The sequence below is a fragment of the Ptychodera flava genome, chromosome 16 (genome assembly GCF_041260155.1).
Source record: "Ptychodera flava strain L36383 chromosome 16, AS_Pfla_20210202, whole genome shotgun sequence".
Classification (NCBI taxonomy): Eukaryota; Metazoa; Hemichordata; class Enteropneusta; family Ptychoderidae; genus Ptychodera; species Ptychodera flava.
In genome coordinates, this window is record NC_091943.1 from 16,719,402 (window position 1) to 16,745,201 (window position 25,800).

The 25,800-nt window shown below is 37.5% G+C and overlaps 1 protein-coding gene across 1 annotated transcript in view; it reads left to right on the forward strand.

Moving 5' to 3' along the window:
• The window catches only part of LOC139114164 (synaptotagmin-1-like), an 82,569-nt gene that overhangs the window by 50,790 nt on the left and 5,979 nt on the right, over window positions 1–25,800 (forward strand). The window contains exons 5-7 of the mRNA XM_070675729.1: window positions 1,603–2,046; window positions 10,966–11,095; window positions 15,005–15,192. Of these exons, the coding sequence (XP_070531830.1) occupies window positions 1,603–2,046; window positions 10,966–11,095; window positions 15,005–15,192 (762 nt within the window). The remainder of the gene's footprint in view (window positions 1–1,602; window positions 2,047–10,965; window positions 11,096–15,004; window positions 15,193–25,800) is intronic.

Consider the following 25,800-nt stretch of genomic DNA (forward strand, 5'->3'; position numbering starts at 1 on the left):
ATGTATCCGAAGACTTTTACTAATGGCCCTGACGACTTAGCCGTACAGTTTATACATTTGGATGGGATTAGTTGTCACGTGATGTTAATTATTGTGACGTTAGGGCATTTGTTAAATGACTTCCTTCCTCTGCTCCTGGACACTCAAGGCAAAAAGTTCGGCATTCGCAAGTTTCGAAAGGTTAATCACAGCGTTAGACGCAGATTCCGCGAACTTCAGAACTAAACTAATCTTTGCATCTGGATTGGAAAGCGATGCGTTCAACTTACAGCACTCCCAGGGGATCCATACCCCAGGAGGACTTGAACAGTGTTTCGTTGACTATAGCATTCAGGTACTTTCACATACCAACACTGTGTACTTACTCTAAAACGTCCCTGATCTACTCTAATTTTATTTCTGTACACATACACACATATGTATGTATGTATGTATGTATGTATGTATGTATGTATGTATGTATGTATGTATGTATGTATGTAAAACCGTATGTAAACCGTATGTACACTTTATATATAATATATATATTATATTATATACACACGTGTGTGTGTGTGGTGTATGTGTTTAGACTTTACTGCTGCTGCTAGGAAAATCGCAGGGGAATCAGAGGTTCCATTGTGCCTCCCCCTTTACGTGGCTGTTATTAAGTGAATAATTCTACATTATTGACTGCACCTGTGACACTGCAGTTTTCAATTCCGGGCATGTCTATCTGATAAAGTACCAAACTTTTCGCACAAGTTCACTGCCATTTTCCCAAATGTCTTTTCCATTGACTTTGTCATACGCTGCAAGGGTTGGCTCCGTCTCTGCACGTGTCCAGTGTCGCGTGATGCAGGTTATTTCACATTTGATGCGCTTGAAGATAGTTACCCCGAAAGAGATTAGCAGAAAGCAACTTGTTTCAACGGAACTAAATCTCCGTTGAACACGAATGCTTACATAGTGTGAACTTGATAGATACACATATAGCATATGATAATAACTAGGTGAACTAACTCAAAGAAAATGCCCTTTGAAAAGTTTGTGAAATACCCTGCACCACGCAATACACAAATCTCACCAAATGCGACCGTTACAAGGCAACGACTGCCTATGCGATGAGTGTACCCAGCGTTGACGTCAGTGTCAGGTTCAGGGTTCCAAAGGAATGGCCACCTTCCTTTGATGACATCAGACAGTTACGTAGAGAGAGGTCCACTTTTCTCAATGTGCGTTAGTGCAAGCAAACACCATTGAGCTCCTGCATCCATTAGGCCAAATAAAAAAATATGTTTGGCTCCTATAGTAGCTCGACCTGCCCTTGAAAAATCCGCCGACTCTAGACATTTTTATTTGCATTTTCGTGAAAATGGAATGAACCCATAAATTTTACCGTATTTCATTTACCTACCCTAATCTTGGAGGCATTTTACGGGAAACACTATTTTTTTTCTGTTTGGCCTAATACAAGTTAGTTAACCTTTTGTGTACAATACGATAGAAAATGAAGAGTGCTATCGAAAAAAGTGTACGTCCAAGCTCTTTCAGATTTTCCCTACGATAGACTGGTCATCGTCTACGGAAGGCAGTTGTTAAAGTAACTTTATCTCATTGCAGGGCCCTCAGAGTCGACAGGCGTCAACCGAATCGTCAGGGTCTCACGGCCAGGGAATCGGCATGATGAACTTCTCGCTGAAATACAACCCAGAAATGGGGCTATTAACTGTCCGTCTAATCGAGGCCCGGGAACTGCAGCCTCGTGACTTCAGCGGCACTTCGGACCCCTACTGCAAGATTTCCGTCGTTCCGAGTTCTGGCAAGACGTTGCAAAGTAAAGTGCACAGGAAAACGCTGGACCCCGAGTTCAAGGAGAGCTTCGTTTTCGAGGTGCCGGAGTCCGAGCTTCACCAGCAGAGGGTGAAAATCGAACTTTACGACTTCGATCAGTTTTCGCGGGACGAGTGTGTCGGGCTTGTGACTCTGCCGCTGACAAACGTTGACCTGAGTGAAAAAGTGGAATTGTGGAAAGAGATCAAACTAGTCGAAGAGCGCCCCGAAGTGGTGAGTACATCGCCTAAGGATTACAAATTCCTCTTTCTGTATGCATATATTAAATGTTGCTAAGCCTATGCAAATCTATGTCCCAACATACATACCAGCATATGCACAAATTGCTGGCCCGAAGGAAAACGAGGAGATGTAATTGACAAATCTTGTCTTTCCAACCATGTGACGTCATACGACGTCAAGACGCGTGGATCATGTTCTGTCGACTGTCGCACGATGCTGCCTTGGGAATGTCTTCCTGGAATATGAGTTTTTTTATGGATAATATTACGCACAGGTCATCAAGGATATAATTTCCATCTTGAAAATTCGCTAATGCACACCAGGCTTAATACTTATTACAGCCACTTCCTCGGGTGGCGAAGTGGAATTAAGCGAGGCGTGACAGCGGCGCGTTGACGCGTTGCCATAGCAGCTGCCGATGTATGCCGCCCTGCCGTATTAAAATCGTGACATGGGTAGCAATCATCAGGGAATTAATTGACTATTTTTCTATTTAAAAAAAAAGCAAAATCAGCGGATGACATCGTGCTTCCATTGCATCGTGCCTCACATCGCGAGTTTCCGGATGAAAATTCTATGCGGTAATTTTCTATTTAGATAAGGCACGTTTTTGCACCGTGTCTTCCCCATATTTCAATTAAAGCGATTCAATATATTCAGTTATATCAAAATTTTGTACGTCTTCAAAATACAAAAGAATATGTCTTTTCTATGAAAATAAAATCCTTTTTCTTCTTCTTCTTTTAAAATCATCTTCCTGCTGACGGTGTCTAAAATAGGCATGGCATTAGGCCATGAAGCCCATCAGAGGCGCACGACAGTCAAATGAGTTAAAGATAGAGAAAATGCCCTGTTTGACGTTCTTGTTTGATCACGCTTCCTGTCACTCCACCGTCTCTATTGGATTGGCGCAATCGTACGATTTCATAGGTCACGCATATGAAACCAAGAAAATCTAAATTTCGGTTTGAGGTAGAACGCGCCGCAGGGACAGATATTCGGACTCTCAAACTTTTACAGTATTTTTCTGATAGGCCTATACCACTTATGGGGGTTCATTTTAAAGCTCTTGGTGTCAGAAAAATTTTCACAGGCGTTTTTTTCGAAAATTTATTTTTCTCCATAGAGTTAACGCAGGGATGGCAGCCATTTTGATTTGTGAATATCGGAAAATCTTGAGTTATTTGCTTCTCTAGTACCAAATTTGCACGGTGATCACCGATTTTTATTCTTGATTTTGAAAGTAAATGGTGTAAAGATTCTTTAAGGAAAGTTTGAGCAAAAGTTTAAGTCTTTCACTTTCGAGATGCATACTACCTTAAGCCGTTTACCGTGGCTTCGTGTCCCTCCACTATACGCCATTAGACGCAGACTGGTTCCTCCACCCACACCTTCATTTGTGATATATCCCAGTTTGATCAAATCGTGGAAAAAGATGACTTTTATCTGCAGCACCATTGATTTCTCTTTGCTGTCGGATGGCAGCGGCAATCAGTCACATTCCCGTGAAATACGGCTAACACTTGTATGAATTCAACCGTGAGGAGGTATCTTAGGTAGACAGAGAGACAAATGAACCAAACACCATTCGTTCTGTGTACTTGTGTCTTATTGTAACAAACCCTTCCGAAGATCTCATGGTCATTTTCCTTTCCAATGAAAATTCATTTATTTATTATTTTTATGACATATTATTTAATTAATCTTACTTAATAAATATATTTCCATGCATCTAACCAACCATTCATCGGACTAATATTCATTTAGCGCATATACATTTTTATCTTTCTCATATATATATATATATATATATATATATATATATATATATATATATATATATATATATAAGAAACTTGGGTTGAAACACACTACCACACCTGGTTGTTAGGTTCCAAACGTATTTATTATACCTCAAACACAACGTTTCGCTCTAAATTTATTATTATTATCGACTTGATCGACAGTAATTACATGACCTTACCGCAATTACGAAGTTACACAAGTTGATTTGACCCGTTTATCGACTGAACTAATTCCCCCCTCAGGCTGCTATGGCGAGGAGTCGGAAACACCGTCAGCATACATTGTGAATCCAGGAACGTGCATTATGGATGAGTTGAACTTCCCATTCACGGCCCTAATCGCCTAACACAGCGGGGGGTTTGTTTACCCGCTTGAGAAACGTGATTTGCACCGCTGTACTGCTAGGGTATTGTGTAGATATCTCCAGCTTACTCGATAGTTAAAACACGTTGCGTTTGCAGATGCACGGCACATTTCAGCATGATTGTCGGACACTTTTCGTTCCGGTCAGGCCTAGGGTCGCAGGAATTCAAATCGGTGGTAGTGTCTCTCACACAATCTCGATGTCTCATTACTGTGCATAAGCACGCGCACTATGTGACTAGCGGTCATCGAAATTTCGACATTGACGCGAACGTTAACACATAGCGAAAAACATCAAACTTGCCGATAGAAACGAACTGGGAAATGCTCAGCTACTCTTCGTGCAGTATTCAGAGGCACGATTGAAACTAATTTAGAATAATTCGATCTTACACTTATTCAAATTTCTCAAAAGCGTTGAGTGCCCTACAGCTGGATGTTACAATATTACAAATTACTCATAAAAACAAGTGTGTTGCTTAGCAAGAAAAGCAGATGAGCTTACATTTGCAGATTAAACCCATATTACTTCACTATCAAATTATCCCAAATTAGTTCCAATCGTGTTCAAAACAAACCGACATTGAAAAATATTTGAACAAAATGTGCAAATTTATTCGCGCTCTCTCTCTCTCTCTCTCTCTCTCTCTCTCTCTCTCTCTCTCTCTCTCTCTCAATAAACCGAATGATACGCGCAGCTCATATTGGCTTCAGTTTTGAAAATTGAGGTCATTTCAAAAGGGTCGTTGGTTTTGTGTTAACCATCCTGAACTGACGTATTTATATGTTGCTTGATCGTCCTATATCCCCTTGTCCCGCTCTCTTATCTCATTGTACAGATTCGATCTCAGATCGCCCTATTTGCCAGCGCTCTTCTTTGGTTTCACACGGGATGACATAAATGTGCTTAGCTGTAAGACTTTGACAGACTCGACCTGACAGTTTCCGTGTTGAGGGAGCCCAGTTATAATTAATTACACACCGGGAAAGCCACTCCGTTTTCCCGGGCAAAATTGCATTATGTCGTCTTTATAGCTGAGTAGGTGATCTTCCCATCAGACAGGACATACAGCGATGCGTCTGGACAAGCAGCCAGTTCACATTTGTAGATGATCTGGGCTTGAACCTGTTCATCCCCAGCTCCAAGTAAAGAGACCCACAACACCAGTGATAACGATAAGTCAGGTGCCGCCAACTATAAGCTGTGCGTGCATAAAGGTGTTCTTGCACAGTTTTTCAGCGGGCGGGCAAATTTCAAAAGTAATCAGCGGGCGCCGGGCGGGGAGAAAAAGTCGACATTTACTGTGGGCGGGGAAGACATTTCATTATTTTCAGTGTGCCGGGAGAAAATTCTTGACAGTGGGTACCGGAAAAGACGTAGAGGGAGAGGAGAGTCGTGCTTGATAGAACTTGAGGGGAGATTAAGCGCTTAACTTAGAGGGAAGCAATGTTCCAAGGTATACTGCTAGCTGCTTGCACGGTTTTGCGTTGATCTGGGTTGCCTAGTGGGCATCTAGGGAGCAATGGGGAATTTCAGTAGTGGGGAGAAGGCAGTGGGGAGCTTGAATTGTTGTGGGGAGTCGGGAGCGGGCAGACCATAGATACTGGAGGGCAATGGGCATCAAAATTCAGTGGGAGGGCACATTTTCCGTGTATGCCGGTGCAGTGGAAGGGCAGTTACGAACACCTCTACTTTCCCCTCCAAGTTTTAGGTCAAGGTCAAAATAAGTAAAATCGGTATATTACCCTTCAAATCATGCTTTGTGATGATTTTGCGAAATTGATGAAATTTACCAGTTGCAACGCCCGATTAGTTCTAGGCCAAACCACGGTGATTAAAGGGTTAATAGTCTCATGTTGTATTATGAAAGCTTTGTTCTCAATAACAATCACCATTCATCACAATATCACAATATTACGAACAGGAATGAACGGTGTCTTCAATGTCAGAATAAGAGCGCTCTCTCTCTCTCTCTCTCTCTCTCTCTCTCTCTCTCTCTCTCTCTCTCTCTCTCTCTCTCTCTATATTATATATATATATATATATATATATATATATATATATATATATATATATATATATATATATATATATACAGTGCAACCTTTGTTTAACAGAGAAATTTATTATCATCCGCCATCCAGAATGTTCCACGCTCAACAAAAGGAATGAACTTCCAAATGCATCCTGCTACGTAAATCACTCCTCTCCTTGGAAATGAATATTCAAACAGCAATATATTGTTATGCAACAACTGTCAATCTCAACCAACATTCTGCAATCTGCGTAATCAGTGATGTGTCCCCCATGTAGATTCACGCCAGTCTAGTCTCCTGACGAGTGAGTCTCGCGAAACAACGTTGTAGAGGTGAAATTGTAAAATCGTTTCTCCAGCAACCCTTATATATATATATATATATATATATATATATATATATATATATATATATATATATATATATATATATATATATATATATATATATATATATATATATATATATATATATATATACGTGTGTGTGTGTGCCTGCTAAAAGACCCTCCTGATCTTCGGTGATTTTTCAATCATGTGCTAAATGTACCCCTGACGTTTAGGGATATCCCCATGAAATCTACGCCAAATAATTGTACACCTATTTCGCAAATAAGAGATGACGCCCATCAAGGAATGAAAAAAATAAGAAAATGATTCTACAGGAATACTAGTATTATGATTTTATGGTTTCGATCAGTATCCTTTCCTATCAGACCTCGTAAATCCCTGCATGATCTAATTATATACCCTGGAGGGTCCATGATCGAAAATATTCCCTGACCTTTGATGGTGTTGCAGTGCCTGCTAAAAGACCCTCCTGATCTTCGGTGATTTTTCAAACATGTGCTAAATGTACCCCCGACCTTTAGGATATCCCCATGAAATCTACATGACCATAAACGGCTCACGATAATTGACCTGGTTCACTAACAGTGCAATTCTTCATCATCATTATCCATGACGGAGTCGTTAACTCTAGCGTCAAGCTGCTCGGTCACGTGACAGGGAAACGTGATTGTCGACCCTTTCATGCCAGACCTCTGAGTCCGTATCTTGATGAAAAACGGTCTCATTTATCTGCCCATATAATGCGACAACCACTTATTCTTAACAGCTCGATTGCTGTGTTGCGTAACTGTTTACATATTGGTTAATATACAACGCTTTGTAATTCAAAACTAAATACTTATTAAAGTTAATATGTTCATGACAGAATATACTCATACTGTTCTGACTGACCTGTTATGCATTGCCAATATGACACGAAAATGTAATGTATGTATGTATGTATGTATGTATGTATGTATGTATGTATGTATGTATGTATGTATGTATGTATGTGTGTATGTATGTATGTATTTGTGTATGTATGTATGTATCTATAGTATGTATATATCTATGTATCTATGTATTTGTGTGTGTAACAAAGAATGATTAATACGCTCTATGGCAAAGCAAAGCGTTACAAACATACATGTAACCATGAATTACATCAAGTACAAAATAAGTAGTATCTGTTATATAGATTTCAGGCATCTTGCATTTTAAGACGGATAAGGGTTCGTCAGAACAGTCTGAATATTGCAAGATATTAAACTTATGATATATATATATATATATATATATATATATATATATATATATATATATATATATATAATATATAACAATATGTATAATACATGTATATCGATAGTAAGTATACTGTTTATTTATTTACTCAGTTATTGAATAAGTGATTGTTTATTAGTTCTTTCATTCCGTCTTTATTAATTTACTTATTTTTATTTATTTATTTATTTTTTATGTATTTCTTTATTTATTTTTTTATTTATTATTGTAATTGCGCTTGTCAATCATACCGATAAGTCTGATCAGAGAGAGAGAGAGAGAGAGAGAGAGAGAGAGAAGCATAATTTTAGAACAAAACGTGTTTTGAGCGGTTCTACAACGGAATCAAACGTAATATTCAGAATTTTTGAGAAAAACGTATATCCTTAATTTACCTTTTATTCTTATACACGTACGTTACTCTTATCATGGTCCGACCGTGCTCTTACCTTGCAGAGTTATTTGAAGAAAGAGCAATAAAAAAAAATTGTTTCTTTAAATATTTTTAAATGAACAACTACATTTCATTCAACAGTAACAATGAAGTTGTCAAATATGGCATGCATGTTACAAAAATAGTGATTTTTGCAGGACATTAGTATATTATTCCAAATTCTGCTTTTTCGTTTGCGTATGTGCAAACCTCTTTCCACAGACAAGTGTGTTCTTTCATTTTTCAATAACACATGCACAAGGTCGAAGATTAAACCAAGAACTGAATGCAAACAATGCTTCTAAAAAAATGCTCATAATCTTCAAAAGAGACATCCGGGATGCGCCCAGCACCTATTCGAAACTGCACCGTTTACAAGCTGTTCTTAACCTACTAGCTAATCGTCGCCAGTAGGGCTGGAAGAAAAAAACCCGCCGAACAAAATTTCATGAAACTAACAGTGCATAAAATTGTCATGAAATATTTCTAAACATCGGAACTATCGCTGTCGTAAAGTAGAGTAATTGTACTAGATGTCGGCCACGTACGTGTTGGGAATTCCGACACACTTGTTTGTATTCGATGCCCATTGTATGCCACGGCTACGTTACCTGTGTATAAATCTCGGAGAGCTTTCCAAACATCACTTCCTTATGGGAAAACTCGCATCTAACCTTACCGAGTGTCTGTCTGTCTGACTTACGTCTAGCTTTATATAAGCTTATGCATGGCTGAAACAAACTGTATGTATGTACATTGTATGTATGTATGTATGTATGTATGTATGTATGTATGTATGTATGTATGTATGTATGTATGTATGTATGTTTGTATGTATGTTTGTATGTATCTATGTATCTATGTATTTGTATGTGTCCCCATTTATTTATGTAGGTACAAGCCTATTAGCCAGTTTACATTAACTCGATTAAAACAGTAAAGATTCATTTTTCGTAATCCTGTATTCACATGTCGTGAAAAGTAAGTTGAATAACAATCTTCGTAAATCGCATTCTTCGCCCGAAGCAGCCAATCTAACAAAGAAAGGAAAGAAAGATACAATGTGCAAGCATTGCAAAGAAAGCAGGGACATCAATTCTGTAATTGTTACAGATCGTTAGAAAGTCACGCTTATTTATAGAACAGAAAACATTGATCGTTTAATTTATAATTTTCAAATCCGTAATGCAAAATATATATACATATTACAAATTTGTTTCGTATAGGCTGCAGAGCCGCCTACACTCATCGGGTGGCTGTGATCGACTGTCGATCACAGCCACCCATGAGTGTAGGCGGCTCTGCAGCCTTACGAACAAATTTGTATGTGGAATTTAATATTTTAGATTACCTGATCAACTCAGTTTGTATATATATAATATCTATATATATTATATATATATATATTATATATCTATATAAAAAAATATATATATATATATATATATATATATATATATATATATATATATATATATATATATAAGGCACTTACGACCATATATAACGTATATTTATACTTATTACCTTATATAAGGGATATATAAGATACTTATTACCGTATATAACGTATATACATATATATATATATATATATATATATATATATATATATATTTATATATATACAGTGATTAATTAATTAATTAATAAGTACCTTGCAATTCCTCGTTTATTAAAGTACGTGAAATATTCCTCGCAAACTTATATGATGTGCTGATATAATATATATAATATATATATATATATATATATATATATATATATATATATATATATATATATATACAGTAATTAATTAATTAATAAGTACCTTGCAATTCCTCGTTTATTAAAGTACGTGAAATATTCCTCGCAAACTTGTATAGAGTGCTGGTTATATATATATATATCTATATATATATATATATCTATATATAATATTATATATATATATTATATATATTTATATATATATTATATATATATATATATATATATATATATATATATATATATATAATATATATACAGTAAGTAATTAATTAATAAGTACCTTGCAATTCCTCGTTTATTGAAGTACGTGAAAAATTCCTCGCAAACTTATATATAGTGCTGGTTTTGGATGTAATAACGACGAAAAAAGAATGACCTCGACTTTTCTTCGAACACCGTGTTTTGCTCAAATATATCGTACATTCATTAAAAGCGGCACGCAAGTCAATCAGATAACATAGCAGCTGGGTAGTATGTTTTCAGAACTCTCTCCAGAACCATAGCAGTTTGGTGAGGGTTGTTTATAGCGTCGAAGTTCTACCCTCAGGTCCAAATCACTGTGTAGTTGAAAATTTACGCGCTTGAACGCGAATCTCTCACACCAGATAGTCACTGAGATAATCAGCGCCTTTTATCTCGAGCTCTCTTTTTTCGCCGCCATCCGTTTCAAGTGCCGATGTTTGATTGAATATGGAATGTGGTCTAAACAGATGATTTATGGCCAAGGAAACCACTTAGGGAAAGACGACGTGACAGACCTAATATACCGTCATCGTTATCGGTCAACTTTAAAACCATTAGAGGGGGAGTGATGTATATAATATGATATAATGGCGTTTACTTGTAAATTCTGGGTACATTTTTTTTGTGATTTACGTGTACTGTGTCATGGGTATTCTCCAGATTCCCAAGAGACCCGATCTCGGTGACGTCATGTTCTCGTTGGCTTACCTCCCAAGTGCGGAACGCCTCACCGTCGTCATTCTCAAAGCTCGAAACCTGAGGCCGGCTGACGAGAAGAAGATGACCTCAGGTAAGTCACCGATGTTGCCTGGTAACTCCTTTCTGTACGCTTGCCATTGACGTTGACTTTTGCACCCCCCCCCCCCCCATTTGCATCCCAATATTTTATTTTTCTTTCTGGCTATGAATGCAAACTAAGAGACAATACCTGATTATGCAGCTCTCATTTAGTTTTTTAAGTCAAAGATTCTTTCTTTCCCAAAGGGGGTAATACAGTCAGCGACTGAGAAAAAATGTGTACAGAATTTAAATTGGATCTTTGCCAAATGCAAATCAATATAAAATAAACATGACAAACGTTGCCATGGATATAGCCTTACCTCTAGCATTGGGATACAGCCGTTAATAGATAACCAATTGAACGAAGGAAATCGCATCTGCTTGATTTCTCTAAAGAACTTGAATTTTATTTCAAAAAAGAAGATAAAAATACACCTCTGCAAAACCATATCGAAAACGTCATCTGATTTTTCAGAAGTAATTGTTTTCATAGAATTTCGTTCATTCGCCACAATAAGGGTGTTTCGAACGGAAATATTGAAAGGGTTGTCATGTTACAAGTGCCTGGTTGATCCGAGTGACAGCATGCTTGTCATCCTTGCGCTGATAGGTATACACGAAATCTGTGCAGTCATACTTGTTTCTTAGGTGGCGTGACCAATTCTGGTGTGAGGCAGTTAGCAGTGCAATTATATAACCGGGTTGCAAAAACTGCTTCCCCTTCTTCAAAATATATATATATATATATATATATATATATATATATATATATATATATATATATATATATATATATATATATATATATATATGTATGCTCAGTTTCACGTCTTTTAACTGTAATATTCATATTTATATTTACACCCCCCAACTGTATAGCTTTAAAATAATAGGGAACTCTCAAGGGTTTCACGGCGCTATAGCAACGAGACGAAAATTACATTAAATATGTAAGCATCGTTATTACTAAGAAGAGTTGCCGATAGGTCAAAAATTGATTAAAGTTTCGCTATCACATGATGTGATATTTTATGTAGATTTATATTCCCATTGTTATATTGGCGAGCTTTTCACGCAAGGCTAAACTCATTGTCGGTCTCGTCTGAACTGGGAGGCTTCAAACTCGACGAGAGTTTTGCTATTATACCGGCAAGGCCAGGCAAACCAACTATCTCTCCAGCAATCTTGAGCGATATACACTTATCCTGTTCAAAACTATTTATATAGGTAGGTTAAATGCACTGATGCTATTTAAATGCATCAATACGATATACGGAAAATAAGAGCCTTCGGCATATCGCGCGTACGAGACCTGAAGATAAACGTGTGAACAAGTGAATAGACAGCAACATGTGAACATTTTAGTTGAGGTATGTATGTATGTATGTATGTATGTATGTATGTATGTATGTATGTATATATGTATATATGTATGTATGTATGTATGTATGTATGTATGTATGTATGTATGTGTGTACTACATATATATATAAATATATATATATATATGTGTGTGTGTGTGTCCCATGAGGACATCTATGAGAACATCAAGAGAATATTGTAGGGATATTGTTTATATATATATATATATATATATATATATATATATATATATATATATATAATCACTCACAATAACAATAATTGGTGTAAGGCGGCAACCATTAGTCTGACTTTACAGTTTCGAGACACCGTATTCGATGTTGAATATAAAATCCGATTACCTTAGGTCGCATCAAAGTCCCAAGAGAATATTGTAGGGATATTGTTTCAAATGTACTCGAATATTGACAAGAAAACTGACGAGTGGCTTGGCAGAGGCAAGCTAGGGAGCTTCCCCGTCCAAGGGAAGGCTGGTGTAAATAACATGAAACTTAGAGGGCCCATGATCACGGTACGATCTGAGGGATTTACGTCCGTAGGAAATGGTATTGGGCTCAAGGGTAAGAAGTTATGAGTATATCATGGCTAATACCCGAGAGTGTGAGCTCGCCATCGTCCTACAAAGTATCTTACTCAAACTATGATAGGACGCTTTTTGAAGGTCAAAATTGATGGTAAGTGGAAAACAACGTAGGTCGAGTGGCACGACAGTCCAGTCCGGGAGATAATCCAACCTCTCCTAATGTTTCAGTATACAGTGAAGCATCTTTCAGAGTATTGCAAGGTCGGACTGTGACGAAAACAAGCGACAAGAGTATCAAAAGCATTGTAGATTAATATAACAATGTCTGAACGGTTTTGATGTCTCAAATTTGAGACTGTTTCATGTGTTTGGAAAACCATCAAATTTCATTCTAATATAGCTCTCGCCTTTTAATGCTGAAGTTTCATTTGGTATATATGGTCAACTGACAGGTCTGTATGTCTGTATACTATGTATGTTTGTGTGTTGGTGTGTATGTCCGTCCACAGCATTGAAAAATTTTGAGAACCAAAGGTCCTGCCATTTTAGTATTTGGTGTATAGGTGTATCCAAGGGTGGATATGTGATTTTGTTGAAATAAATATGTCAGTGTCAGACCAGACTAGGTTGAAACTTCGAATGCGGGTTCCTTCGGGTGATGTTAGTTCAACCGTCGTGTTCAAATTTGGGTGAAATATCATATGCATGGGGAGGGGGATTTTTCCCGCGATTGTCAAAAAATCTTCTCTGAAAGTACTTGACAATATCCGATTGTCCTGAAACTTGGTATGCATGTTCCTTTTGATGACTTTAGTCAGGTTTGTTCAAATTGTGTTGCAGTTTGCATATTTGCATTCGAGGCAAATTTTCCCATTTTTGTTAAAAAATATTCTTTTTTAGCGTGATTTTTTCCATTTTTCAGTAATCCCCAGTGATACCCATTTTTATGAACTTTTCACCCTTTACACGATATTATCACATTACTTCTTAATACCTTTTCAGCAATATGTTTTGTACAATCCTGTCCATAGTGAAGCATTATGCAAATTCAAAATTTTACCCGCCATTTGAACAGCGCATCCATCACTGCATACGATAACAAACCATGGACTCTGGAGCACCAGGATCTATTAACTAACAGAGCGCCGTCACAATAAAACGTTCGAACACGATTGGAATTAATTTGGGATAGTTGGATTTTCATACTTTTCAAATTTCTCAAAAGTGTTAGGTGCCGTATAGCTGAATGTTCCAATATTACAAATTACTCATAAAAACAACGTGTGTAATGTAAAAAGAAAAGCAGATGAGATTACATTTGTAGACTAAATCGGCATTACTTCACCATCCAATTATCCCAAATTAGTTCCAATCGTGTTTTCGTTAGACGAATCAAATTTAGTGCAGTTTTGGTGAATGAACACAACGGGGTCAGGTTATAAGATTAAATTTGTATTTTTGTCGCGCGGCGACAATATCACATTTCTATCATGTACGTAAAGCTTTCCATCGGCAGCCATAGTTTTAGGCCCACCCCGACAATATCATTTCTATATTCAAATCCACTTATACCTTTTCTTGTACAAGTGTAGTAACAATCAAATATCTCTAAATAATTATAAAATTCTAGTCTGAAACAGAAATCATGAAAATACAGCGAAAAGATGCAGCTACTAAAACTTAAAGCTGAACCTTGAAACAGGTACATGTACAATGTACATACGTTACTTTGGTGAAAAGACAGGCCTGGGATAAAAGACAATGATTCACACCGTCAAAAAAGAACTTTTAACCCTTGAGTACTGTATTTTTTCCTTAAAATTTTATTGCAGCATTATTAATTTTTATGAATTTTTCTGTAATTTCTTGTATACATGTAATTTTGGAGCAACTGGACATCTCTTTTCATTCGCTACAGTTTTTAGCAAACTTTTGGCAAAAAATGACTTTGGTATATTTTATGAAGCTTAAAGGCTAATTTGCTCAAAATTTCATGTTTATGTATTCCGGCAGATCCATATGTTAAAGTTGCAATATTTTACGCGGGAAAACGCCTGAAGAAAAAGAAGACGTCCACCAAACACCACACACTCAATCCAGTCTTCAACGAAGCACTAGTGTTCAGTGTTGGGCAGGAATTTCTGAAACATCTATACCTGGAGTTCCATATCATGCATGAACATAGACTTGGACAGAATGAGGTAAGATATTGTTCACTTACCTTAATTCACTGACTTAATGGATATGTTCGCCATTTTCTTGGTCCAGTTGATGGCAAATATGATTAGGCACAGACTGCGGGGCTTGAAGACGGTCCGAGGATGTGAAAGTGAAAGGGCATTCATGAGAATATTGCTAAGGTAGAAAGCGCCTCTGGAACAGATATTCGGACTCCCAAGCCTTCCAAGTAATTTTTGATCTACCACTTATTTTGAAGCGCGTTGAGTCCGTAAACTTTCCACTCGCTGATTTTTGTGAAAATTGAAAATTAACCGTTTCCCAATGGCGATAACACAGGACTGGCGGCCATTTTGAATTTCAAATATCGGTAGTTTGTTTACATACGACTGCCGATATTTATACGTGATTCTGAAAGAGACTGGTTGGAATTTCCTGGAGGAAAGTTTGAGCAAACGTTCAAATGTTCCGATGTCAAGGCGCATACTACCCTAACTACATGTGCATATTCAATGACCAAAAAAGGAAACTTCTCTTCTTGTGAATAATTTTGGGGGGGATATACGTTTTTCATCCAGCACGTTTACATATTATGAGTAGCAGACCACAATGAAACATACATCAATGCCACAGAGAACATCATTTTAAAAGATAAGATCAATGCGAAATAGTGTTTTTGATCATATCCTAAAATACCACCACCAGATTTGATGAAATTTTCAGATAATGTTTTAACCCAAAGCTTTCCATATAAAATGTGAAATTGAAATAATTGAAATATATGGACGAAAACTAATTAAAATGCACACTATCGGCTGTACGCCATTATAGGAGTATAATGGCACTATCAGGCGTCAGTGCTTTATGTTTGAGGAAATTACGAAAGATGTAGTATCTGTCACATCTCAATACTCATGTTCACAATAGCTTCACAATGATAGGGGAAGAATATATACCATGTTAAGGTAAGATGCGCCTCGGGGACAGATATTCTGACACTCAATATTTTTACAATTCTTTTCTGATCTACCACTTGAAGGGGCTCATTTTAAAGCTCTTTGAGTAAGAACATGTTTCACAATCTTAGTTTTTCGATAATCGAAATTCGAAATTTTTATTTACCCCCATAGAGTTAACACGGGGAAAGTGGCCATTTTGAATATCAAATATCGGTAAATCTTAGGTATTTGTTTCTCTAGTACCAAACTTTGCTTAGTGGTACCTAATTTTTATTCTTGATTTAAGAAAGAGAATAGTCGACGGGTTCATTGAGGAAAGTTTGAGCAAAAGTTTAAGTCTTTTGAGGCGCGTTTTACCTCACAGGGTTTTCGCTGACTGTACTCATTGTACTATATCACTGGTATTCTCTCGGGGTTTAGGATTGAAAGAGGGAACTGACAAAAAAGTTGTATAGTGGTACTGGCGTTTGATAAGTGAAAATGGCCAGCATATCTTGACTGTCATACATGTATATTCGCAAATTTACAATGACAAGATATCTTTTAACTTTCCAAACCATATTTATAATAAGAACTTTTGGCAAATTTCGTGAAATGCTTATGCAAAATAAGGTACTTTGACTTGAATCACTCTCTATTATAACTTTTGTTGAATTGTGGCAAATGCTATGTCTCGCAAGGCAGTTGCAGCGAACTGTATTCGCAAACTCTGGCGACATATCTCGGCACTTCACTTTGGCGTTCGTCACTCTCTCTCTCTCTCTCTGGTGGTCATTGTTTTCGCTTCTCGCAAGATGTCGCCAGCCGTAGATGTTGAAATTGACCGATCGTTTGGGAGTCATGTGAAGCCAGTCAATTATAAAAGTGGTTTGTCGATTTAGTTCATCCGTAATAAGTCACTCTTGTGAAATCTTTAACACTGTACATGACCCACATTTTATCCTGTAGACAGAAAAAAAATCCAAACCAGAAAATCCGTCAAACACAAAATCCATGCAAGATCCCGTACATTCTCGCGTTAGCATGAACGATAAATCGTCCTGCAAACATATCGACCCTGCGAGGTCTCGTACAGTATCGCGTTTAGAGTACGGGACAAGCTTTTTGCCCTGCCAAACAATAATTTCACTGTTAAATACTGTACTCGTAACCCCATTAAAGTATACATTTTTCAAAGCCTAGATATTGGCAAAAATCTATGCTGTAATCATTGTCGGTAAATAACGATCACGTGACAATCAGTTGGTGAGCCATGGTCTAACAATGTCTGTTTTACTTTCTCCGGTCGAAATTAGCACCAACGATTTCCAATATAATGAACTCGAATAGTGTATCTCAGACCTCTTATATCTGCGCTAGTTTCTCGCTAGGGATTCTTGAAGGTGTTAGACCATGGCTCAATCATCATCATCATCATCATCCGACAAAATTATCGCTCCATAGAAAATGATCTGGAGCCTCAAGCAAAACTGCAGACACTGTTTGCAAGATTGATGCAACGACTTCTAGTCACACAAATTCAACCGGAAACACTGCAACATTTGTACAGGGAAAAGGAAAAAAACGATTTCAAGAGGTTATTTGAATTTGCTGTGATATGACCCTAATGTAAAAATCAATTGCAAAATACACATCACGCCATTCACAATATCTCTAGGCTTTCAGAATATGCATACATAATGAGGTTAGAAGGTCATTTTATTTGCAGACCTTAACGATAAAATGTCCTTCAAACACTTTAGCTCTGCGTTGTCACATACGGTCTCGTTCGACAGAAAATTTTATCAGGCTCTACTGTTTTTGTGATGTCGTGTTGAACATCAACAAAAGCGTTCATCATTCGTAAACAAGTGCATAGTCTAATTGTTTATTCTTAGCTGAGGATTTGCCCAAGCTGGAGATATAAGAGGTGATATTGAGTTATCAGAGAGTTAGCGGAAACTTTTTTGTAATTTACACACCAGTAGCCTGAAATCCAAACCCCCTGACATAAGAAAGACAATGAGCACATCCGCTGGAAGAATGTATTCCTATCAGAATATAAGCCTTCATCTACTGCATTCATTCAAAACTCGCGCCTCGAGTAAAGTTTGTTGACCTTTAACATTTATTATCGACTCCCGCTTTTTGTCTTCCTTCCTCAATTACACTGCGATGCAGACCGAAGACACTTCATCTCCTTTATAATTTGGCTGTATTTTCAAAAGCCAATCAAGCTCACTCAACGACCGAGGCCAGTCGTCGCCGCAAGAAAACATACTCTTTTACGGCACCTGGAGAGTCCATCATTGGGAGACGGTGCTTAAGCATGCGCGCGTTCCTCTAATTTCAGCGAAGGACAATCAAAGCGATCGCATTTATCGCAGTAAGGGATTTAACAAGGAAACAATTTGGAATCTCTGGAAAACAGAGTTGAGATTAATGGCCACTGGTTGCCTTTTGATGATGATTTTCTCCTGACGACACATTTGGAAACTTGCTGGCATGTTCTCCTGCAAGATGCACCACACCGGCCGGGGGACCAAACTTATCTTTTATTTGGAAATAAAGCTACCGTAATGTATAAATGGTATGGGTTGAGAGCGCCCCCTACGTGAACCCTAGATGTCATAAATTCCTAACATTCATTCATCATCCAACTCAATGTAAGTTGAAGATATATGGCATCGACAAAAACTCGTAATTGTCTCAATTTCTGTTTTTATTGCGCGCTTCACTGGATACGTTCTGACGTATTAGTTGTCAATTTGGGTTGACGATAAAAACGTATTAGGGAAAATTGTACGAATAAAGCCGCGGGGACATAGCGAGAACATACTTTACAATGATAAGGTCAGTTGGTTACAGTCATGTTTACAAAAATATGTAGCCACAACACAGGTCTTTGTGATAGTGTAAATGGTTTTAAGACGATCAAACCAAACCAGAGTTTGTCGACATTTTCGGTACTGATACTGAGACGGACTGAGCGGACGATGGCATAAAATGAGAAAACCTGGCCGAAAGGTGATATTCCCCGATGTTTAATTTGAGTTGCGAGGGTCGTATAATGCCCAAAAGATATCTATGTTGGCTTATCTCGAAGGGTGCCCTCAACGGCGGTTAACAGCCTCAACCAGAAATGCAGCAGGCACGTAGCTGAAAGCGTCAGAAACTACGTAACTCTACATTTTACTGGATTTTCTCTCTCGACTCCGCTGTTAACATCAAATCGTAGTTAATTTGAAGTAGTGCATGTTGTATAATTATGTTTCAAGTTGGGCAACGTGATTCAACCGCAACTAAAAATAAGATGTTTTCTTCAACGATAAGCTGTGAAAGCAGAAAATCGACTCATCAGAGATTGAATTGACCTTTCCAGATAACATCGCATTTACACATTCGACTGCATGCAATTATGACTCTTCCGCATGCGCAATAAAGCCTATGCTAAAAAATACCGCCATGAACACCATAGTTTCCAAAGAATCTTTAATTTAAAGTGTCCAATATACAGAGGTGAATTTGTCAATTTTTCACATTTGGTATAACTTATTTTATTAATTATAATAGAAAGATGCCCATTTTGACGCGGTTACCATTTGGTGATGTCCAATGTTCTGAAAAGAGTGTGCTTTTCCCCGCTCCACGTTTGGAATATTTTGTGAAACGCACGGACGATGTTTACAGCCGTACGTGTATGTTGATCCATAGTCACGATCCGCCGATAATTGAGACAAGGGTTACCTTCGATTGATGCCCGTGGTGTTTAAACATCCAAAAGAAAACGTTTTAACGCTTAGCTAATTGTGTTCAGTGGCCTTGAAACAGAGACACGCGTCATTCCAAAATAGGTAGACCGAAAAAGGGACTATAAATTGGCAAGCATATTGTAAACATTACATGAATTTCACAAGACATACAAGAAAATTGAAAATCCGTGTCTCAATTTGATTGAGCCACGTACTGACAGTTAACAGAAAGTGACTAAATGTTTCGCAGAATGCAAACCACGCCCATGCTAGATTGGAAGTAGCCATACTTTCGGATTGCATGGCGTCATCAAAATCACGCTTGATGTCGAACTTATCGTACCTCGCGCTGTTTGCAGGCGACAAAGAAGAGAACTGAGACTTTTGGTTTGCGGGCAGCGAACTAGGCTAGATCCGATTACTGCAAACTCACATTATTTTTCTCTGTGATAATGGCATTTTACCGTTAAGGAAATATTCTTCTGTCACCTCGGTAGCCCGTGAAGATTTATCGGAAAATAATACTTGCTTATGTATTGCTCTTATTCCAGTACTTCTTTGAATCCGGCAGCTCATAAACATTTACTGCGTTTTTAACTAATGGTAGCGTCAATTATCATAAAAATTGCCCTCTTGAATCTCTACTTAAAAAGGGGAAAATAATCAAACATTTAATGTAGGATTATTTTTTTGTTTCATGTCTTCACAAGGCACAGTTATTAAAAATAATTCGAAAATAATTCGAAAAGTTCTGTTCGTGTCTTAAATATCTGTAAATTGTTTGCTAAAGCCGCTCTTGAGAAAAAGCGACCATTAGATCCAGTCATAATTCCGCAAACACGTTTTTCGTAATTATGATCAAAATCTCATGATAATCCAGTTTTGCGAGCGAAGTTTAGCGTACGTCGGAAAGACGTCTCTGGATAAATGCGCGGAAAGCCACGTAAACGGGAAGGATTGTCACATGTACCATCACGCGTTTGAAAGGTCACTGTCATTAGCGACACCCACACGTGACATCCGGTCCTCCGTCGTCGACTTCCTATCCGAATGATCAGATACCTTTATGAAGGACTTTCCCACGGGCGAAAAGCGAATCATGTCTCAAGCGCTTGCACAGTTCGTAACGTTCGCTCGGCCCTCGCTGTGTGTGGCCTTTCTAACAAGGCTTCAGGCCGAGAGAAAAATAAATTGTAGTTCGTCGGATTATTTGGCAAAGGTGCAGAGGCGATTTTCTACAATTTTCTTTCTACGAACCAGCAAATCTCCCATTAGTTTCAGTGTTAGTGATGCCTGGGAGTTAAAATTTTACAATTTTACACAAACTGTCCACGATAATAGAGACACTGCATATAAAGGCAGTGTTGACAGAACAACTACCGAGCCTTTTGCCATTCTCCGCGAAGAAAACCAACAAAACTGTAAAAAATTGCACAACAAGCTGCCCTAAACGCACAAAAAAATGCAATACCGAAGTATGATATTTGGTTCAATTTCAAAAACATGTTCAGATTGGCTAAAGTACCAGTAGAAGCTGCGATTCCGAGGAAAAATTTTATTCTTTACCTCCCTCATTAATAAAACACGGAGAATTATGTGCGACGATGCTTACCTCTTCAGTATGTGCAGTTTTTTTGGTTTTGTTTTATGTTTGTTGTTTTGTTTTGTTTGTTTGTTTGTAAACATGAACTTACCACTTCCTATTAAGGCCTAATCCTACAGAGCCCTCAGTTCTTGCAACCATACCTATGATCATTGCAAGTAGAGATGATACCAATGTCTTGTCGCCGTTTGCTTCCTGACACGACTTGCCAAACTCTCGACTGAATTAAGGTAGAACGCGCCTCGGGGACACAAATTAGGACTCTAAAACTTTTACAATTCTTTTTTGATATACCACTTGTGGGGATTCATTTTAAAGCTCTTGGTGTAAGAAAACTTTTCGAAATTCGAAAATTTAATTTTTTTCTTTAGAGTTAACACAGGGATGGCAGCCATTTTGAATTTTAAATATCGGTAAATCTTGAGTTATTTGTTTCTTTTAGTACCAAAATTTGCACGGTGACCCCCGATTTTTATTCTTGATTTTGAAAGAAAAAATTGTTGAAAGATTCCTCAAGGAAATTTTGTGCAAAAGTGTAAGTCTTTCACTTTCTAGGCGCGAACTACCTCAAGCGGGGAACGTGAACAGAATCGTTTATCGATACATTGACTGAGAGCTGTTTCCAGTATGTCATGTCATACCACGTTTTCCACAACACTGCATTTCTCAGGTCAACACTCAAACTTTTGGCCACAGGGAGTAGTACAAAATTCACACATCCTTTTAATGATATCTTAATGATATGTGTGATGTTTTCAATAAAGACATGTATTTTCTATCACAGTCCCCCATGTGCTTCATTCAGCAGTCCCCCCTCCCCTTGACGTAAGAGAAAGAATAAATTATAAGCAGCCACCTACTTTACGGATGTCCTCGGGACACCGGTTTAGACTGTTTCTGCCCTTTTTTTCTTTCACGTCGCTGGTATATCCAAGATGTTGACCGACTGATGTGATCTCCTTATAAGGTCAAATCTCCTTATAAGGTCAGATCTCCTTATAAGGTCAGATCTCCTTATACGGTCAACACAGTTTGCGTTTAGGCAATTTTGTAACAGCAGCATTTGGTCAAATGGTCAGAAGTTGCAATTAGCGTGTTAAGTAAAGGGAGCGGGGCCGTTGATAGGAACACACGGGTGGGACTGTGATAGAAAATACTTGTCTTTGTTGGAAATATCACTGATATTATAAAGATATGATCAAAAGGATGTGTGGATTTCGTACTGCTCCCTGTGGTTTGACTGTGGATCAAACGACACTTGGCCGTGTGATCCTCTCTTTCAGCACGCACTATATTAACAGGTGGCTTGCAAAATTCATTGGCCCAATGCATGGCCGTTCATTTTTCATTGCGACGCATGTATCACCCCTATTTGTAACAATCAACCCTATTTGTAACAAAATTTAATTTTCAAAAAACTTTGCCGTATATGCTGAAATATTAATAACATATGCATATTTGTATGTTTGAGGGCAATTTTCTTTTTTTCCTTGTCAAAACTCATTTTTCCGAAACTGCTTTTGTTACAAATTGGGTTGATTGTTACAAATAGGGGTGACAAGTGTCAACCCTATTTGTAACAATCAACCCTATTTGTAACAAAACCTAAATTTCAAAGAAACTTGGCCGTATTTGATGAAATCTTGATGAAATACATATTAGTATGTTCGGGGGCAATTTTCTTGTTTTTCCTTGTTGAAACTCATTTTCCGAAAATGCTCGTTAGATTAAATTTCGTTGTGCAGGTTCCTAGGGATAAGAGCCCTACTCGTAAGATATAATCAAGTCGTGCAGATACATGCCAAAGGTTTGTTTTGGGGCAATTTTCACCATTTTCGGTCAAGAATGTTACAAATCTTGTTTTCTGACCGAAATCATACTAAACCTATATGGGGTTAACTTTTGTTACAAATGGGTTGATTGTTACAAATAGGGTTGACGTGTCAACCCTATTTGTAACAATCAACCCTATTTGTAACAAAATTTAACCAACTTGAAACAAAACCTAATTTTCTACAAAACTTGGCCGTATTTGATGAAATTTTGATGAAATGTACATATTAGATGTTTTGGGGCAATTTTTATTTTTTTCCTTGTCGAAACTCATTTTTCCCGAAAATGCTCGTTAGATTAACTTTCGTTGTGCAGGTTGCCTAGTATAAGAGGCCTACTCGTAAGATATAATCGAGTTGTGCAGATAGGTTTGTTGCGGGGCAATTTTCACCAATTTCGGTCAAAAATGTTACAAATCTTGTTTTCTGACCGAAATCATACTAAACCTATATTGAGTTAACTTTTGTTACAATTGGGTTGATTGTTACAAATAGGGTTGACGTGTCAACCCTGTTTGTAACAATCACCCAATTTGTAACAAAAGTTAACCCCATATAGGTTTAGTATGATTTCGGTCAGAAAACAAGATTTTTAACATTTTGACCGAAAATGGTGAAATCGCCCGTAAACAAACCTTTGGCATGTATCTGCACGACTTGATTATATTTAACGAGTAGGGCTCTTATCCCTAGGAACCTGCACAACGAAATTTAATCTAACGAGCATTTTCAGAATAATGAGTTTCAACAAGGAAAACAAAGAAAATTGCCCCCGAACATACTAATATATATATTTCATCAATATTTCATCAAATACGGCCAAGTTTCTTTGAGATTTAGGTTTTGTTACAAATAGGGTTGATTGTTACAAATAGGGTTGACACATGTCACCCCTATTTGTAACAATCAACCCAATTTGTAACAAAAGCAGTTTCGGAAAAATGAGTTTTGACAAGGAAAAAAAAAGAAAATTGCCCTCAAACATACAAATATGCATATTTTATTAATATTTCAACATATACGGCAAAGTTTTTTTGAAAATTAAATTTTGTTACAAATAGGTTGATTGTTACAAATAGGGGTGATACAGCGCACATGCACGACACGACAGAGTTATTGAATGCATATGCAAATTAAGTTATTGCAAACGGCAAATAAGTTAACGGAGAAGTATAAAGACCAATTTGTGCCTCTCGAGACTACGACAGCATGTGCACGACACGACAAAATAGTGCATTTGCAAATTAAGCTATCGCCAACGGCACACAGAAAGTGATGCTACCCACAATTCTCCATGATCCGTACACATGGAGATCACTAACTGAAGTGAAGCAAATTTCTTCTTCACACAGAATTGCTTGGTCCATATTTTAAAAATTCTGACATGATAGTTTTCATAATCGTAGTTTACTGATTTCCCACTGTGAATAATGAGAAGATAAGCCCCTTTCGCGGAAGAGATAGCAATTTTGAAATTTTGTCAACACAGATTTTTGACAGCTATACACAATATTTTCAAGAAAACTAAGGGAATAAGTTGCGTCTGTGTTGGCAAAAGAAAGAGTATTGATTTTCTTGAATGTTTATGACAAAGGAAATTTGCATGTCTGACAGGTAGTATGATGAGACCATCTTAGGTGTTGATAACTTTACCTTGGCAAGTGTACAATTTTTAGCACCTTCAAACATCGCCTTCTTATTTTATTACTCTTGATTTTTAACATAATCAATAATTTTGGAACACAGTTTTAAAAGTAAATCCTGAAATTTATTCTAAGTTTCAAATTGTTAAGAAACTGATAAAATTGAAGAAGCCTTCAGCAAACAATGCCTGAATGCACAAATCAAGGAGAGTTGTGGGTAGCCTCACTTAATGTGCGGCACAGGGTGTTGCAGCGTGACAGGGGCTGAACGGCCTGTCACGTGTAGAGTTGAAGGCTGCATAATAATCAGTAGGTTTTCTAACTATACAGTTGCGACACTCCGATATGAAGGGTTACTTGTTTCAAGACGTATGCAATCGATTGGTAACAGAATATAAAAATCTAATTATAAGATGAAGATCGGCTGCTGCGGGCTGTTTAAGTGACAAAGTGCGTGGCAATAAAGTCCCTGTTTTTATCATCGCAAGCTCTCTATGTTATATGGTCTGAATTTACATCTGTTATTGATCGTTGCTTTGTTCCTCACTGAACTGACAAAGCAAAGCACTGGGGGCAGTCAACTGTTTACTCTGCTTCATTCCCATAATCCTTCAAAAATTGAAATGTTGATTCAACCGTCGTAATTGAATTGCTGAGATAGAAGAAACAAATCAGCAGCATGTCAGAATGTAACAGTGTCCGCTTTAGAATTGACTGACTAAGATAAACATTAAGTTTCCGTCTTAGATTATCTAATATTTCTCGATAGGAAGTTACGATCGCTTCTCTGTCATTGCCTCATTGATTCATCACTCCTGCAGCGGTAATCGCATTGTGAAAAGTAAAAACTAGTCGCGCGCATC